The 18,835-nt window shown below is 46.1% G+C and overlaps 2 protein-coding genes across 2 annotated transcripts; one reads left to right on the top strand and one right to left on the bottom strand.

Annotated features, from left to right (window-relative positions):
• Positions 1–863: 863 nt before the first annotated feature.
• On the top strand, positions 864–7,426 carry LOC124688959 (acyl transferase 1-like). The gene is made up of 3 exons (XM_047222576.1): positions 864–1,304; positions 1,438–2,002; positions 6,918–7,426. Exons 1-3 carry the CDS (start codon positions 864–866, stop codon positions 7,265–7,267), a joined length of 1,356 nt encoding a protein of 451 aa, XP_047078532.1. The 3' UTR covers positions 7,268–7,426.
• Positions 7,427–10,001: 2,575 nt separating this feature from the next.
• On the bottom strand, positions 10,002–11,852 carry LOC124688958 (28 kDa ribonucleoprotein, chloroplastic-like). The gene is made up of 4 exons (XM_047222575.1): positions 11,355–11,852; positions 11,042–11,143; positions 10,633–10,905; positions 10,002–10,338 (listed from the first exon to the last, which is right to left on the bottom strand). The coding sequence occupies exons 1-4, from the start codon at positions 11,850–11,852 to the stop codon at positions 10,285–10,287; spliced, it is 927 nt and encodes a 308-aa protein (XP_047078531.1). The 3' UTR covers positions 10,002–10,284.
• Between the last annotated feature and the right edge of the window lie 6,983 nt (positions 11,853–18,835).

The raw sequence follows: 18,835 nt of genomic DNA, 5'->3' as shown, positions 1-18,835 counted from the left end.
CAAATAAACACATACTATTTTTCAGTGTTCCTAGTGCAAATTCGGTAGCATTTGATCGGTTTATAGTAGCAGAATTACAATATTTGGGAGAACCAACATGAGGTTGGGTGGTTAGGAGGATGGTTGTACCCCCATCCCACCAGAGTTCAAACCCCAGATTTGACATCTGTGTGTCTCATAAAGGCGGAATATTAATTCAGTGGGAGGCGACGAGAACTTCAGTGGAAGGCGACGTTCCCATCGACAGTGAGGCGCTTATGGTGACTTCGTCAATTTCAAGATCCAGTCCGCCGGCTCAGTCTTCCGGAGGTGCTCAAGGGTAGGGTGTGCATGTGTGCGTTCATAGGGATGAGTGTATGCGCGTGTATGTGAGCGTCTGCATTTGTACTGTGTTTCTAAAAAAAAATACAATATTTGGATAAAACGAAACTTGCTAGACAAACGTGTTGTACAAATATATTTTGCGAATGTAATTGGAAAGCCATAGTTTGGAAGAAAAATGCCATGAATGAATAGCTATTTTCTAGAATATTCTTTGTATGAAATAAAATCGTGGAATGAAATTTGAAAAAAAAATGGAGAGTTTGGTTTCATCCCATGTCATGCAATATGTAATCATAGACGACTCTTGTGGACGTGGAATCTCTTAAACCGTCAACATGCATGCATGAATCAAGGAGGAGGCGGCTAGACAAAGTGATCACCAATCAAGTTAGATTTGAACTATCAATGACGTGTGGGATGGCATACAAGGCTGCCCCATGACTTGCTGCTTTTGGTCAAATATTTTGCATGTAGAGTAGCCGCCAGTAATAAAAGGAGAAAAAGATCAGCCCGCGACACGCCAACCTCTCTTTTGCAAGATGGCTACCATGGTGAGGTTCACGGCTCGTCGGAGCAAAGCGCAAGTCGTCGCACCGGCGCGGCCGACGCCCCGTGAGACCAAGGCCCTCTCCGACATGGATGACTGCACCTACCTACGGCACTACATCGGCGCCATTCTGTTCTTCCGTCCGGTCCGTCGCGAGCCGGCGGTGACGGACCCTGCCGAGGCCATCAGGGCGGCGCTCGCGGAGGCTCTGGTCCACTACTACCCGCTCGCCGGCCGCCTGCGGGAGATGCCCGGAGGCAGGCTCGCGGTGGAGTGTACCGCCGAAGGGGCAGTGTTCGTGGAGGCCGACGCCGACGTGCGGCTCGAGGATTTCGGGCAGCCCGCGCTGCCGCCCTATCCGTGCATCGAGGAGCTCGTGTGCGACGTCGACGACTACACCCCTGTCCTTGGCAACCCGTTGGTCTACATGCAGGTGCTCATCGTTGATCATCATCTACTTAGACACTCCCGCCGTTTTTACTACTCCCTCAGACAGATTTTAGCTACACTTCCGTCTAAATCTGCGAAATTGTTGCTTATGCTCACGTATGCATCTGCGCATGCAGCTCACTCGGCTGAGATGTGGGGGCTTTGTTCTATCTGTGCACACGTGCCACAACGTCGCCGACGGCTTCGGCCTGCTCCAGTTCGTCAAAGCTATCGCCGACCTCGCACGCGGCGACGCGCGTCCGGCCGTCTTGCCCGTCTGGAACAGGGAGAGCATGTTCAAGGCACGCACACCAGGTCGTGTCAGGCAGGACATCTTCCCAGGCCACGCTTCCGGCATCGTCACCGCCGACACGCTGCCGGCGCCGCCGGCAGACATGGTGACCCAGTACTTCCGGTTTGGCCCGGAAGAGGTCGCCGCTCTCAGGAGCCATCTCCCGGACCGCCTCGCGCGGTCCTGCACCGTGTTCGAGCTGCTGTCGGCGTTCCTGTGGAGGTGCCGCACCGTGGCGCTAGGCTACGAGCATGGGCTGCCCGTGCGCCTCGTGTTCCGCATGAACGCCCGGGGCAAGTACCCGCCGATCCCCAGAGGGTACTACGGCAACTGCGTCCTCCGCCCGATGGTGGAGGCCGGCGTCGACGAGCTGTGCGGGAAGCCGCTCGGCCACGCGCTGGAGCTGGTGCGTGTTAGAGGAATATGCGTGTTGTATTATCGTGAGCCAGCGCCACAATATATAGATACGTATGCATGCGCGCACATACGCGAAAGCCCCTAACATATGGGGAAACTACAATAGACAGATATATACATCTAACACCCCCCTCAAACTCATGGTGGATCCACAACACCGAGTTTGGAGAGTAAGAAATCATGCTCGCGCTCGAGTCCGTGCCTTCGTAAAGAAATCCGCCTAACCGCAAATCTAAGGCACATAATGAACCGCAACAACACCATCCCGTACTCGGGCACGTGTGTAAAAAGCATCCACACCGATATGCTTGGTCAGCTCATGCTTGACCGGATCACGTGCAATACCGATAGCACCTGTATCGTCGGACAAAAGTGGAGTGGGTGTCGTAACGAGACCCCAAAATCTGCAAGCAACCACCGTAACCAAGTCACCTCAAGCAATCAACAAAGCCATAGCCCGCAACTCAGCCTCAACACTCGAACGGGAACCGCGACCTGTTTCTTCGTCTTCCAAGCAACAAGCGAACCACCAAGAAACACACAAGTAAGCGAAAAGCGAACGACGATCCGTAGGATCACTCGCCCATGTAGCATCCGAGTAGCACTGGAGCCGGAGAGAGCCGGAACGGGGAAAGAAAAGGCGACGAGTGATCGTGCCACGAAGATAACGAAGAACACGGAGAAGATGACTATAGTGAACAAGTGGTAGGAGCTGAGACAAACCGACTCAGAATATGAACAGGATAAGAAATATCCGGACGAGTGACAAGCAAGATAAACAAGACTCCCAACAAGATGACGATAACGGGTGGGATCGGAAGAGGATCACCATCGATAGGACGAAGCTTAACATTAAGCTCCATAGGAGTATCGACTCGTGCGCTCATCCCCAAGAGCAACGACGAGCAAGAAGATCCCGAATGTACTTTTCCCGAGAGATAGAAAAGCCATCGAAGTGGAGGAAACCTCAATGCCAAGAAAATAGCGAAGAGGACCAAGATCAGTCATAAGAAACCGATCACGAAGACGAGCCTTGACGAAGGAAATATACTCGGGATCATCACCAAGTAATGATCATATCATCAACATAGAGAAGAAGAAGAGTACGTCCACGAGGAGAACCGTGGAACGAAAAGTGCTCGGATCATGAAGACTAGGAGAGAAACCAGCAGACGAGTCACGACAGAGGCGAAGCGCTCAAACCAGGCACGAGGGGCCCGTTTGAGACCATAGAGAGAACGTCGAAGACGACAAACCATCCCATCGGGAACAGAATACCCAGTGAGGAGGCTGCATGTAAACCTCCTCACTCAACTCGCCATTAAGAAAAGCATTCCGAACATCAAGCCGGGAGACGGACCAGCGGCGAACGAAGCAACAAGCAAGAAGGGTACGCACAAGTAGTCATATGAGCCACAGGGGCAAAAGTCTCATCATAGTCACGGCCGTGCTCCCGCTGAAAACCACGAGCCACAAGACGCGCTTTATAGCGCTCAAGAGATCCATCGGAGCGAGTCTTAATTTTATAGACCCACTTACACGTGATGGGACGAACACCGAAGGGGGAGAAACAAGATCCCAAGTGCCGGTGCGCTCAAGCGCAGCCGATCTCCTCAGCCCATGGCAAGCTGCCATTCAGGATGACGCTCGGCATCCCGATAAGAAGTCGGCTCGGAAACGACAGAGAGACCATACTGACTAGGAGAGTAACGAACTGGAGCACGACGCTGACGAACAGGCCGGGAAGGAGGAAGCTCATCAGCAGAAGACAAGTCATCAGAAGAAGAGGAAGAAGGGACAGCATCGGAAGGAGCCGAAGCTGGAGAACGAGGAGTACTAGGTGGACTAGACGAACGAGAGGATGGCGCCGAAGGGGGCATCGAAGTAGGAGGGAGGGGAGGAGGGACAAGCAAGGGGTGCATCCGGAAAAAGAAGAAAAGAGATATCATCCACCGGGTAAGTACCCGAGGTGGGGCGAGGATAGAAGGGACGTGTCTCATCAAATGTGACGTCACGAGAGATGCGCATCCGACGACCAACGGGGTCCCAACAGCGATAGCCCTTATGCTCATCATCGTATCCGAGAAAAACACACTCACCGCATCGAGCGGCCGGTTTGGTGCGTTCGCGAGGAGGCAGAAGGACATAGTAGACGCAACCAAATGAACGGAGAGTCGAGTAGTCTGGAGAAACACCAGAGAGACGCTCGAGAGGAATGCCACCCTGTAGAGCAGCGGAAGGCTGAATGTTAATGAGGTGGGCCGACGTAGCGACAGCCTCAGCCCGTAAATGTGGCGGAAGAGAAGAGGCAATCATCATAGCACGGGTGGTCTCAAGAAGATGACGATGCTTACGCTCGGCGACGCCATTTTGAGCATGCGCGCCGGGACAAGAAAACCGAGCGAGGGTGCCCTCGTCGGCAAGGACACCACGAAGGTGCTTGAGAGATATACTCACCAGCAGAATCAGCACGGAACACGCGGATGGGTGAAGAATACTGAGTGCGGACCATGGCCGCAAAACGCTGATAAATAGAGAGCACCTCACTGCGAGAGTGCATGAAAAACACCCAGGTGTACCGTGAAAAATCATCAATGAATAAGATATAGTATCGATGGCCCCTTTCGAAGCGAAGGGAGCCGGACCCCAAACATCTGAATGGACTAAATCGAACGGTCGCTGAGAGACGTACACACTAGTAGGATAGGGAAGCTGAATCTGTTTGCCTAACCTACAACCCCGACAGATGTAACGACCCACTTCCGCAGACGAACCCGTAATGCCACGATGAACCAAAGACGACAGAGCGAGAGTCACAAAGGTGACCAAGACGATGATGCCACTCGCTGAAAAGAGCCGGTGACAGAGGCAACAACCGGAGGAGAACCGGCGGATGAAGTGGCAGCGGAAGGAACACGAAGCTCGCCTAACTCCCAAAGCCCCGGAGACCGACGGCTACGAGGGCCAGCTCCAACCAGGGCATGTGTGCGACGATCCCGAACCGCACAAGACTCGGCGTCAAGAATGACGCGACAACCGGAATCGGTGAGCTGGCTAGCAGAGAAAAGGTTCATCTCGAAGGCGAGGAACATGAGAAACATCAGTGGACAGAGAAAGAGGGAGTAGAAAGGGTGCCTGTACTAGAAACAGGAATAGAGGTACCATCAGCCGTGACAACACGGACAGGAGAAATAAGAGACCGAAGAGCGTATGTAATAGAAGACTCGGAGGTCATATGAAAGGAAGCTCCAGAATCCAAATACCACGGGGACGTACCTGACTGTGTAGAAAGTGGTGGTCGCGCAGTGCCAGAAGAGCCAGTCACAGAACTAGCAGCGCCCGGCGAGGAAGAGTCTGGAGTAGCGAGCAGACCACGAAGACCCCTGAGAATGTCCTGATCAGAGAGTGCCACGGCAGAAGATCCTCGAAGAGCTAGCTCGGCCGACGATCCTGGAACCTGCGGACGTAAATCGGGATCCCGCGTCCAGCAGTGGAGGAAGTGTGGCCAACCTTGCCACAAGTAGGGTGCAATGAGAATGAGAGCGGAGACTCGGACCGCGAGGCTGCCGACGTAACCGGAATCCCAAGCATCAAGCGAGGCGGTGAAGCTGCGCTATCTCATGCGCAGAGAGGGCGCGATCGGAGAGGTCGACGTACAATCAAAGTGCCGACGAGGAGCTATCACCGACACGAACAGAGGCCACCAAAGGGGGCGACGGAGAGCAACACGCCGATGAAGAAAGAGTCGGCAAAGCGCGGTCATAACCACGTGAAGGGGCCACAAAAGTCGATGTAGAGCGGCAGGCCGACATAGACGAAGTCGGCGAAGCGCGAGCAGAGCCGCGTGAAGAGGCCGCGAAAGTCGATGTAGAGCGACAGGCCGACATAGAGGAAGTCGGCGGAGCGCGGCGAGCCGCGTGAAGAGGCCGCAAAAGTCGATGTAGAGCGGCAGGTCGACATAGACGAAGTCGGTGAAGCGCGGGCAGAGTCGCGTGAAGATGCCGCAAAAGTCGATGTAGAGCGGCAGGCCGAGGGAGACAAAATCGGCGAAGCACGGCCAGAGCCGCGGGAAGAGGTCGCGAAAGTCGGTATAGAGCGGCGAGCCGACGTAGACAGAGTCGGTGAAGCGCGGGTAGAGCCGCGTGAAGAGGCCGCAAACGGCGACGAAGAATAGCTAGCAGTCATGCACGGAGGCAGCGGACAAATACCAAGTACCGAAGGTGGGCCCAAAGAAGGGGCGGGATCAGCGGAAGACATAGCTTTTTTTTTTTTTTTTTTTTTGCTCTTTTTTTTTTTTTTTTTTTTTTTTTTTTTGACCGAAGTCAACTGCGAGCAGGGAGATCGATGGCAGCAGAGATGAGGCGAGCGAGCCTCCTGGGAATCGATCTGGGAGAGCTGGAGGCGGGCGAGCCTCCTGGGAATCGATCTGGGAGATCCTCCTGCCACGCGAGAGCCTCCTGGGAATCGATCGCTCCGGACGGAATCGATCTGGGAAGCCTCCTCCTAGCGCGGGCGAGCCTCCTGGCACTTCCGGGGACTTGGCTGGCGGAGGAGTTCCTGCGCGGGCGGGCGCGGGCAGAGAGCAGGGAGGCGGCCGAGGGGCGGGGCTGGAGGCGAGAACGGAATCGGAAGATAGGATCGGGAGGCGATGGAGCAGGGCGTCGGGCGGAGGGGCGACGGCCGGCAGGGGACAGTCAGGCGCGGCCACGCACGGAGAAGATCGGTCAGCGCGGCCGGAACACGTATAGAGGATCAATTATTTTGCTCTGATACCATGTTAGAGGAATATGCGTGTTGTATTATCGCGCAGAAAGCCACAATATATAGAGCATATGCATAGGTGCACATATGCAGAAAGCCCCCTAACATATGGGGAAACTACAATAGACAGATATATACATCTAACAGTGCGGAGGGCCAAGCTCAGCACCACGGAGGAGCACGTGAGGTCGACGGTGGACATGATCACCGCGCTGCGCGCGCACCGGCATCTCGACGTCGACAGGGCATTCCACGTCGTTGATACGACTCGGCTTGGAGATGAGAAGATCGACATGGGTTGGGCCACGGCGGTGGGCGGCGGCGTGCCATACATTACGGACCCAATGAGCTACCACATGGCCTTGAAGAGCGGGGATGGCGAGGTGATCACCGCTGTGTCCATGTTCTTGCCCAAACCTGCCATGGAGAGGCTTGAGAAGGAGATATCCATGTGGATAAGAGGTGACGCAAAAAAGTTTATACCGAGCTCCATGTAGGAGAGTTTAATAATTGTAGCTTGTTCTATATTCAAACTGGTTCAGTTATACTTCCTTCGGTCTTTTTTAATTAACTTAAACTTAGTACAAAGTTATACTCAATTCGAGTCAATTAAAAAGGACCGAAGGGATCGAGTACGTCGTAGTAGCCTATTTTAGAGTTGCTCGAGGTTTTGGCCGTGTAAAAGACTTTATTCTAGTAGTGGACAAATAAATGAACGGTTCTAATTTTATTGCATAGTTTCATGATTCGAGAGTTATACATCTCATGAATCACACAAGGTATACACTGAGATCAACCAGTGGAGTAAAATAAGAAAGTGACGCTTATCCTAGTTGTAGATAGCCCGAGCAACCATTTCCAGTTGAATGCATCCAGAATCCACATGCCACCGCTGCGCCTCCGCCAGAAGGTAGGACCATTCGTGGATCCAGTGCATAACCATACAGATAACCTGTAAAAAATAAGCATTAGTATTTTTGTTAAACACAATGCCATTACGACAATTCCATATATCCACATTAAAGCACAAGTGCCCGCTTGGATATGTTATTTAGATTTTTTGTCAACAATATTGAGCCAATTTCTAAACATATTTATGACGTTGGCATGTGGGGGAACATTGAATGTTCATTGAATAGTTCTCCAAATAATTCAAGCGAAGGGATAATCAGAAAATAAATGGTTAATAGATTCGTTATTATCACAAAATGCACATTTTTACGGTCATTTTAAATCCTTTTAGTGAGGTTTTATTTAGTGAGAATTACTTTTTTATAAAGAAACCACACAAAGATCTTAATCTTTAGTGGTACCTTAATTTTTCAAATGTATTTGCGCCAAAAAAAACATATGCTCACTCATCATGTTCCCTTACATAGATTTGATAGAGTAAACACCAAATGTAGTTAATTTCCCTAAACAATTTTACTAATTCAGTTCCTTTGTTGTTGAATGTCGCTGTGGATATTCCTCCTAGGGCCGGCCCTAGCCCGTAGTCAAGTTGGGAGGATGTGGCTGCCTCTCGTGGTACCAACGAGGAGGAGACATGTCACACTCACAACCCCGGTCCTTGTTGGGTTTGTTACTTTTTATTTAAAAAATTGGAAAAATATCTTTTCCTTTGTTAGTGGAAAAATCTCGTACTTTCTTAGTGTCTTTTTGGATCTTAGGATTATCATCAGATATGAATCAGTAAAACTTCTATAAAATCTTTTTGGATTATAGGGCTTTCTAGATTCCTATAGTTATGCGTTCCTATATCATATACGGAAGAAATATGAACATTAGCTCAAAACCTCTCTTTTCTTGCCCCATCTCATCAACCTTATAAAAGTCTTGTGTAAATGTCATGTTCACAATCTAAAGAACTACTTGCATAGTTCCTATGTTCGGAATCATTTGCAAATCCACACTATGTAGAGTCTCACTTTGGTGTATTCCTATTCCTATGCTTTTAAGTTCTACCCTCCAAAAACGGCATTATCATCCGTCTCTCTGCTAGTTTGTATCGTCACCATCAAATTAAAACGTGATCTTAAAACATGAAAAGGTCTTTCATTGGCATGCATGATCGTTTGGTCGTCACTTGACTTGACATATCCAACATCTAAGCTAGTAACCAACAAATTTAATAGTACTTGTAAGTTTAATGGTGTCCTAAGATTTTTCATGATTTCGAAATTCGCGTATTATTGATTTTTTATGTAATATGGTGAGTCATAATATCATTATCACAACGATAATTTGCAAGGAGTAAGCAATATAAATGTTGGGTTAATTTAACAAATAATAGTTTAAATTCTGCAAAATTGTGAGATCATGTGTAATATAATTGAATCAGTTAAAATTTTCCACTAAGTTGGGTATAGTTTTAGATAATCAAGTTTCTACATGTCGAGCACAAGAACAACTTTTGAATTAATAAATTTGGTTGATCACCCGATGCCAGGGGAAACACATGTGAAACGAATTCAAAATATGTTGATTGCTCTAGCCGAAGAGATATTTGACGAAATGCAGAGCTCAAACACCTTCTAGGCCTCATGAGAAGATATGGAGCGGAAAGGTGAATGTTCGTAATCAATTTTCGTGACTACAACATTCTTCACGCACGACCAAGTTCTCGGAATCACAGTTGCCTATCACTTTGTCTAAACTGGATTAGAAATTACATCAAATTGGTGACCCTGGTGACAAGCAACACCTACCTTGCAAGGCTCTGTCAAATATAATATGCTTTACACCTCACTATGATGGTCTTTTAATTTATGTTAGATCTTAATATCAAATGTTTGGATATATAGAGAAAGACATGATCTAAAAGGAATAAATAATCCCTACACTGCGGTCTGCAGACCCATCGATAGATCCTTTGAAGCACCTACAAAACACCCCTCTCTTGACCATCAAACTCAATCAAGACTCTTTTTATGTGTGGTATCTAATGCAGCATATTGTAATAAGTTTCAATATGCATAACCAATTTAGGAGATTCGTCGTTTTAACCGGACTATGTGATTGTGCTCACGAAAGTAGCTCGTTACTGAGATAACAAGCTTCCCCATGTTATAGCTAATACTACTACATTGAAGATCCTAGGCAACCACACACTAGATTTTATTACACAGCCTGTATGTGTTGATTATAACTATATTTATGAGCAACAAATTTTTGTTGTTCCTTCGCAAAAACAGGTATATTACACATTGTGTTGACACATAACAAGCCTAGTTGCAGGACGACCAAAATGATGCGGTTCCTCGACCATGGAACCATATAAATATCTGTTTCCACATCATTAAGTATACAGTTACTGGATACAGAAAAAATGAAAGGTGCTACAGTTCAGAGTGATGTCTTCCCTGTTGGGGCTTTTGGAGTGTGTTCTGGCGAGCAATGGCCCTGTCCTCTATTGCTCTGTTATTGGCAACAACCTCTGTGTAAGTCATGTTGTAAACGAAGTATTGAATAAACCTTATGGAAGGTTTCTCCAATGTGAAGAAACAATCGAGCTCTAGTATCTCTTTCCAAGGGCCAAGTTGACCCGGATCTCCCTGCCTTCGATTTCCTGCAATACGTGTCATTTCTCAGTTCAAATTTATTTTCATTTTGTGTTTCAGATATGAACATTGAATTTCCAAGTAGAAGTCCTACTAGTCCAAACAATAATGTTCTTCATGTCAAGGAATTCTTCAGTTTTATCTGAAACTCTCATTGCACGGTTGTTTGATTCTCGTAAATATTAAGTCTTTCATAATGGAAAATTTTAGAAGTTCGCGTTTGATCTTACACATCTACAACTTTTCATGTGCTAGCAAACAGAAGTGAGAGTGAGACGGTGAGAAAGTCGGCCCTGACATACCGTTCCATTGAGCGTCTCGATGGCCTGGTCCATCTCCTCCTTGGTGGAGTAGCACACGAAGCCGTATCCACGGGACCGGCCGGTCTCTCCATCGTAGAGCACCCGCGCACCGACCACATTGCCGCACTTCTGGAACGCCTCGATGAGCATGTCCGGCGTGACAGTCCAGGACAGGTTGCCGACGAAGAGCTTGTGCTCCGTCTCCGGGTACAGCGGCAGCTTCGGCTTGGGCTTGTCGGCCATGTTCACCCGCATCGTGCGCCCACTGTACATCTGGAACAATTGAAACATGTAACGGTCATGAACTAATTTGTTTGTGGCATCGAATATTTACGTTGCGCGCCTGCAATAGGTGTCATATGGGGGAATTCTTGGAAGGCAGGTGGATGATGAGACTGGGAGTACTCACGGTGCCGTCGAGGTTCTTGATGACCCGCTCGCAGTCCTCGAGCGTGCTCATCGTCACGAAGGCGAAGCCTCTGCTCCTCCCTGTCGTCCGGTCGTACAGCACCTGATAATGCAAACGTTTGAGATCGACCCAACCAATGGAATGTAAGTTTGATGATCTCCAACAAAATTATTGGTTTGATCAAGCATGTACATGTCCTTGATATTCAATTGTTCACTAATTTTCTTTTGTGCTCAAGCATTCCGAATCACAAAACAAGGAGGTTACTGGACGCGGCGATCCATTTCAGCAAACGGCATGGAGGCGTGCGTACCTCGACCATCTCCGGGATGGCGTGATCCTGCACAATGCCGGCGAGCAGCGCGCTGTCGCAGTTGTACGGCAGGTTCCCGAAGTAGAGCTTGGTGGCGCTGCTGGCCGCCTCCGTCTCTGCCGCGCCAGCATCACCGCCACCAGCATCGTCCGAGCTCGCTTCCGCCTCCGCCTCCGCCTCCGCGGGCGCGGCCTGCTCCTCCTCGACCTCACCTGCTGCTGGCTCTTCCTCTTGCACGTCTTCCTCGACGGCCGTGGTCGTGGCATCCTCCTGCGACGCCATCGCAGTCGCCGCGCGCCTGCTCCGTCGAGCCACCGGCACGACGGGAGTGACAAGGTGCTCGGCAATGAGGCGGTGCCGGTGGTGGCCGGACGGCGCGCGCGCCGGGCGGGGCAGCAAGGACGACGCGTAGAAGAGGTGCGTCCCGGAGGCGCCGTCGGCGTGGAGCGTGGGGCGAAGCGCCGCCGTGCGCGCCGTGGAGAGGCAGGAGTGGGCCATGGCGCCGCCCAGCAGCGCAGAGGTGCGATGTGGTGCGGCGGCAGAGGGAGATGGCTGCCAGTGGGAAGGAAGGGATGGTGGAAGAGGAGCAAGAGGGAGGGAGGGGATAAGGGGTGGTTTAGTACGGGCCATTGACACGTGGGTCCTTGCCTGTGGTTCTTCTTTCTCTTTTTCAAACTGGAACTCATTTCAAACAAATTTACGGGCGAAAACTCGACATGGTTGAATCGAGTTTGCTTTCTCTCTTGTAATAGTAATACTCGTATGAAACTAGAGAAACACATTCAAAATGCGACCCCCACGTAAAGCGTCCAACATGAAAGGATCAACTTTTTTTTCAAGGACAGGCATGTGTCAATATATTAAGATAGAAAAGAGAGTTCAATTGCTAGAATGCTGGTGCCACATACAGCACAGCTTGATCCACCTCGAGGATCCCTACGGACTTAGTCTTGTGGTCTCATGTGTTAGCTTGAGTGTTGATTGGATCTTGTGTTAGGTTTGGTTGTTGGTGAGTGTGGTGGTTGGTGTTTGGATGGGGCTAGCTTTATTGTTGTAGGTTGTTGCCTGTTTTTTCCAAAAAAAAATTGAGCATCTTCTTCTTAATTCTTAATTAAAGATGAGGTAAAGCTTTTGCCTCTGTTGTTTAAAAAAAACTCTCGTTAACCCAACAGGCTCCACTGCCTACTTCTCTACTTACTTCGGAAACTGTAGTTCCAATAAAAATTGACCCGCAAACTTCCAAATTTATACATTTTTTTTGGAAGAAACCAGTAAATGAGAAGTTGCTAAGAATAAGAATTGTGACTCAGCTAGTACGGATGTTAATACGAAGTTCGAGAAACCTATAAGGGGGGTCCGAATTAAGTTTATCCATTATGGAAATAAATACAACAATTCACGACCAAGACATCTAGCTAACTAGAAATCATATATAACTAAGTAATCCATCCCCACTAACTTATTTTCCATGCCATGCAGCCTAGCCACGCCATCTGAATTCTTACTTCCATTGGATCTGATAACTAGGATTCTCCTCGCTCAAACCTTTTGCCTTCAATTCTCATTCTGGCGAAGCTAACGTCATTTGTCCTTTAATGCTAGATGGAACTGCTCCACTTCATGTTGGGGTCCTTAACTCTGATCCCCTCCCCTTCTCCTCTTGAATTCCCACTCGGCAGGCATCTCGCACGCTATATATTACTTCTTCCCAACCAGGCAACCACTGGGCACCATCGGTCTCTAGAACACGCCGCTAGCGATTAATACCTTCATGCAACTGCTGCTTTTACCAAGTGATGTATCAGCGAGATTAGGATGGTAATCTTTCCCATGTTTATTCACGAGCTGTTCTGGCATACCTTGGTTTTTATCTCATCCATCGGTCGGTGCTTCGATGCTTTTTATTTCATCAAGTCCTCTCCTAATGGCAGGTGAGACTGAAAGAATTTGCATGTGGCGACTGCCACAAAGGTGTTAACTTGCAGAGGAAGGAGAAAAATAGTATACGGATGTTTAGAGGCGCAGGAATTTCACCGATAGTTTTTCAACGAAGGCAGGTACTTTTGACGATTGTGTTTTGTCTCTCCTATTTTAAGATCTACTAAGATGTTGAAGATTGGTGATATCAAGCATTCAAGCTACGGTTAATTGGAGTCTTCTGGCCGTTAATTGAGCATTGTCAGCGCTCATTTTTGCCTCACTATGGTGGTTCGACAGCCAGCTGTTGTCACCTATCAATTTGGGATTTACTATTTTGAAGCTCCACTTCAGTGTAGGGATACGTTGCATAGAAAACAAAAAATTTCCTACCGCAAACACGCAATCCAAGCCAAGATGCAATCTAGAAGACGGTAGCAACGAGGGGATTATCGAGTCTCACCCTTGAAGAGATTCCAAAGCCTACAAGATGAAGCTCTTGTTGCTGCGGTAGACGTTCACTTGCCGCTTGCAAAAGCGCGTAGAAGATCTTGATCACGGCGCCACGAATGGGCGGCACCTCAGTACTCGGTCACACGTTCGGTTGTTGATGAAGACGACGTCCACCTCCCCGTTCCGGCGGGCAGCGGAAGTAGTAGCTCCTCTTGAATCCGACGGCACGACGGCGTGGTGTCGGTGGTGGTGGAGAAACCCGGCGGAGCTTCGCTAAGCGTGCGGGATGTGGTGGAGGAGAGAGAGCCGCTAGGGTTTGGGAGAGGGGGCGCCGGCCACTAGGGGTGCGGCCACCTTGTGGTCTTAGGGTGGCCGGCCCCCTCCCCTTGGCCCCTCATTATATAGGTGGAAGCCCCAAGTGTTGGACTACAAGTCTCCGAATAAGACCCGAACCCAAAACCTTCCATGTGATAGGGAAACCTACCCAAGGTGGGAATCCCACTTGGGGTGGGATTCCCCCTTCCATGTGGGGGGGGGTGGCCCGCCCCCTTTAGGGGAGTCCACTTGGGACTCCTCCCCCTTAGGGTTGGCCGGCCATGGGAGGTGGAGTCCCTCCGGGACTCTGCCTTCCTTAGTGGTTTCTTCCGGAATTTTCTAGAACCTTCTAGAACCTTCCACAGAACCTTCCGGATCATTTTAAATCTTATAAAATGACTTCCTATATATGAATCTTATTCTCCGGACCATTCCGGAACTCCTCGTGATGTCCGGGATCTTATCCGGGACTCCGAACAAATATTCGAACTCCATTCCATATTCAATTTCTACCATTTCAACATCCAACTTTAAGTGTGTCACCCTACGGTTCGCGAACTATGCGGAGATGGTTGAGTACTCACTCCGACCAATAACCAATAGCGGGATCTGGAGATCCATAATGGCTCCCACATATTCAACGATGACTTAGTGATCGAATGAACCATTCACATACGATACCAATTCCCTTTGTCACGCGATATTTTACTTGTCCGAGGTTTGATCATTGGTATCACTCTATACCACCTTGTTCAACCTCGTCTCCTGACAAGTACTCTTTACTCGTACCGTGGTATGTGGTCTCTTTATGAACTTATTCATATGCTTGCAAGACATTTAGACGACATTCCACCGAGAGGGCCCAGAGTATATCTATCCGTCATCGGGATGGACAAATCCCACTGTTGATCCATATGCCTCAACTCATACTTTCCGGATACTTAATACCACCTTTATAACCACCCATTTACGCAGTGGCGTTTGATGTAATCAAAGTACCTTTCCGGTATAAGTGATTTACATGATCTCATGGTCATAAGGACTAGGTAACTATGTATCGAAAGCTTATAGCAAATAACTTAATGACGTGATCTTATGCTACGCTTAAATGGGTGTGTCCATTACATCATTCATATAATGACATAACCTTTTTATTAATAACATCCAATGTTCATGATCATGAAACCATGATCATCTATTAATCAACAAGCTAGTTATACAAGAGGCTTACTAGGGACTCCTTGTTGTTCACATAACACACATGTATCAATGTTTCGGTTAATACAATTATAGCATGGTATGTAAACATTATCATAAACACAAAGATATATTATAATAACCATTTTATTATTGCCTCTTGGGCATATCTCCAACAGTCTCCCACTTGCACTAGAGTCAATAATCTAGTTTACATTTGTAAAGATATAACACCTTGGTCTTCCGGTGCTTTATCATGTTTTGCTCACAAGAGAGGTTTTAGTCAACGGATCTGACTTGCTCAGAAACGTATGTATTTTGTAATTCATTTGCGTCTCAACGCATCACTCATTTCCAAATGAGTCGGCATTAAATATGCTTGGTCTTCTGGTGGAACCTTAATTCCGCAGTCTGAAATATGTCACTAATATTGTCACACACAATATAGCTTCAAAGTTCTGACTCTGTCGGAACTACAACAAGTTCTCAAAGAACCTCTTGACTTAACATCCTATGTCATTGTCAAAACAATGACATACTATGCCTTCTTTTGTAGAATCCGTCACAATATTTAGAACTCTTCTAAATCTAGCATAGACAACTTCTATCTCATTGTGCTACCTTTTTAAATAACACTTAGCCTAATTGAGATTGAAATTTATTTTTTTTATATGTGACCAAACCAATATCGGTGCAACACCTTACAGCGATTTGTTTGTCATTACCTCATATAAAACTATATATGTATCCTTGGTTCTTCTAAAGCACACATGGATATTCTTACTGTTTGTCCAATGATCATCACATGAATCATTCTGGTATATGCTCCTAACATTTTAGAGCACAGGACATCTGATTGTGTACATATTAATTTTGATCTAAAATCACTCATGTGTTTTTACTCATTGAGTGTCAGATACACTCAAGTCTTGTTAAAACTTCATATGACAAGAACATTTTCTTCATATTTCTATATTGAACTACTTCAATATCCTTTCTATGTACTTTGACTTAAACTTATTATGTGTTTCAATCTATCTTCATAGATCTTGACACTAAATATGTTTCAGTCCATATTCTTTCATTGAAATTAATTCTCAATGAAACCTTTTAATCAAGTATATAATTACATCATTTATAACCAACTATATGTCATCTACATAAAGTATTATAAATATGTTTCAGCGCTCCCACTTAATTTCTTGCAAATGCAAGCCTCTTCATTGTCTCTGATGAAATCAAAAACTCTTTGACTATTTCATCTAGTGAAGATTCCAACTCCGCGATACTCACTTCGTCCAATTGAAGTTCGTATACCTATCTAGTATTCCACGGACCAGCAAAACTCTTGGTTGTATCTTGTATACACCTTTACTACACACTTCTGTTAAGTAATGTATTTTGCCATCCTACTAGCATATCTCATAAAAGAAATATGTAGCGATTACTAGAATAATCCTCATAGACTATAAGCATTGCTACGGAAGATCTAATCTTATCGTAGTCAACTCTTTGAACTTTGTCGTAAACAACTTTTCGACAAGTCGAGCTTCTTCAAGGATATTTCATCCAAGTCCATCAATTCTATAGATCCATTTACTTTCAAAAAGTATTTATCTATCTTGGATTTCATGGCGTATAGCCATTTTAACGGAGTCAGGGCCCATCATAACTTCTTTGTTTGTAGTTGGTTTATCATTGTTCAAAATCAATCCTTTGTCCACAAATCATTTACTTGATCACAAAGTAAACCATACCTACAAGGTTCAATGTGTACTTTGATCTCCATGGGTAAAACACTTTGTAGTCATGAGAGCCATGATTGTCGTGGTCGCTTCCGGAACCAATTCCGATGCTGCGCTACTCTGATCATTATGCTCAGGTTCATAAACCTTTATCAAGTTCTATTGTCCTCCCACTCAAATACTTCGCTAGAAACAATTTCTTGGAAATAAATAAGAAACATTGACAAACACTTTTGTCTTTGTATCCATAGTGGAAAGAATTCCCAATCAAATCTCTGGGATAACCAACAAAGACATTCATCCTATTTTGGTTGTAAACTTATTTACTTATGCTATGCATACCAAAATTTAAGAAAAAACTATCAGGGTTCATACCCATGCCATAACTCGTATGGTGTCATTTCAACGGATCATGATGATGCTCTATTTAGTGTAAAAGCGGTAGTCACTAAAGCATAATCCACAAAAATATAATGGCGTCAATATCTTATCTCATCATTGATCCAACAAGGTTTGGATACATCTCTTGGATACTTCATCATCACTATGATACTCCAAGAAACGTGAGTTGTAGAACAATTTCATAACTCTCTTAGATGTTCACTAAAACTCGTAATTCAAATATTTCCACCATGATCCAATCATAGATATTTGATTTTTCTATTACGATGATTTCCACTTCATGCTGAAATTTATTTGAATCCATTCAAATGTTTCAAACTTCTTCCTTATTGAATATATCCACATATATACTCAATTCATTGTTGGAAGTTTTCATGAAGTAGAAGAATCTCCCGCACACAACTATGCCCGATGAACCACATATATCATTATGTATGTTTTCACTAAGTTAGTTGCCCGTTCAACTCTCGGCCTATGAACGGTATTTCAGTCATTACTTTTTAGAAAAGATTTTGCAAGCGCCAAACGATTCAAAAAATCAAATGACTCCAAAAATCCATTTGCATGGAGTTCCTTCATGCGTTCCTTTCTAACATGACCTAAATGGCGGTTCCACAAATAAGTGGAATTCAAATCATTTGCCTTATGGCATTTTAGCGTCGTATTATGTGTGTGTGTTTCACCATTAAGATTTATAATAACTTATCCATCGTACATGGAGTAATGTCATAATTTGAACAACTCATTGTTTTTATTTGACCAGAGCAAAATAACAATTTATTAAGCTCTTTATTATAAATTCTAAGGGTTAGGTAGAATGCCAACGACAAACATAATAACACTTTATTATGTTCCAGACGTGCATTATTACCATATTCCTTATCGGTCACTTAGGCCATAGTATTCTTGTATTGCGTTGTTTTTGTATGACACTTCATACCAACCAATATAGTACTAATACCCAAGAATTTCATAGTGTGACTTAACTAGGAATACAACCATAACATGTATATCATTTATATACACCTGAGCTAGACTTTCTAGTCTTTTCTTTTCTTTTTGCCAATAATCTTTTTGTAGTTTCTCTTTTAGCTTTCCTCATTATTCAGAAAAACACTTTAACATCAATAACTTCTAGGTTTGTTGGTCAAATACCAATAACCTTGAGGTTCTTACTTTTGAAGTTGATCATCATATGACAAGTGTTCCAGATTTCACTATTAGTAACCTTTTAATATGATGAACAATTTCACTCATAATATTATCATATCATGAAGACTTTTCGAGACCATGTCTGTACATGCTAGGCTCATAAAGTATAACCTCAGTATTCGCATGTGCAAATCTGGCTTGCACCCGTTGTATGCACACGTAGAATCTATAACACCCGATCATCACGTGATGCTTCGAAACGACGAGTCTTAGCAACGGTGCATACTAAGGAAGATCACT

Source organism: Lolium rigidum, chromosome 2 (assembly GCF_022539505.1).
Source record: "Lolium rigidum isolate FL_2022 chromosome 2, APGP_CSIRO_Lrig_0.1, whole genome shotgun sequence".
In the NCBI taxonomy this organism is placed as follows: Eukaryota; Viridiplantae; Streptophyta; class Magnoliopsida; order Poales; family Poaceae; genus Lolium; species Lolium rigidum.
The sequence above is the reverse complement of the archived record's forward strand: the minus strand, read 5'-3'. Positions and strand labels throughout refer to the sequence as shown.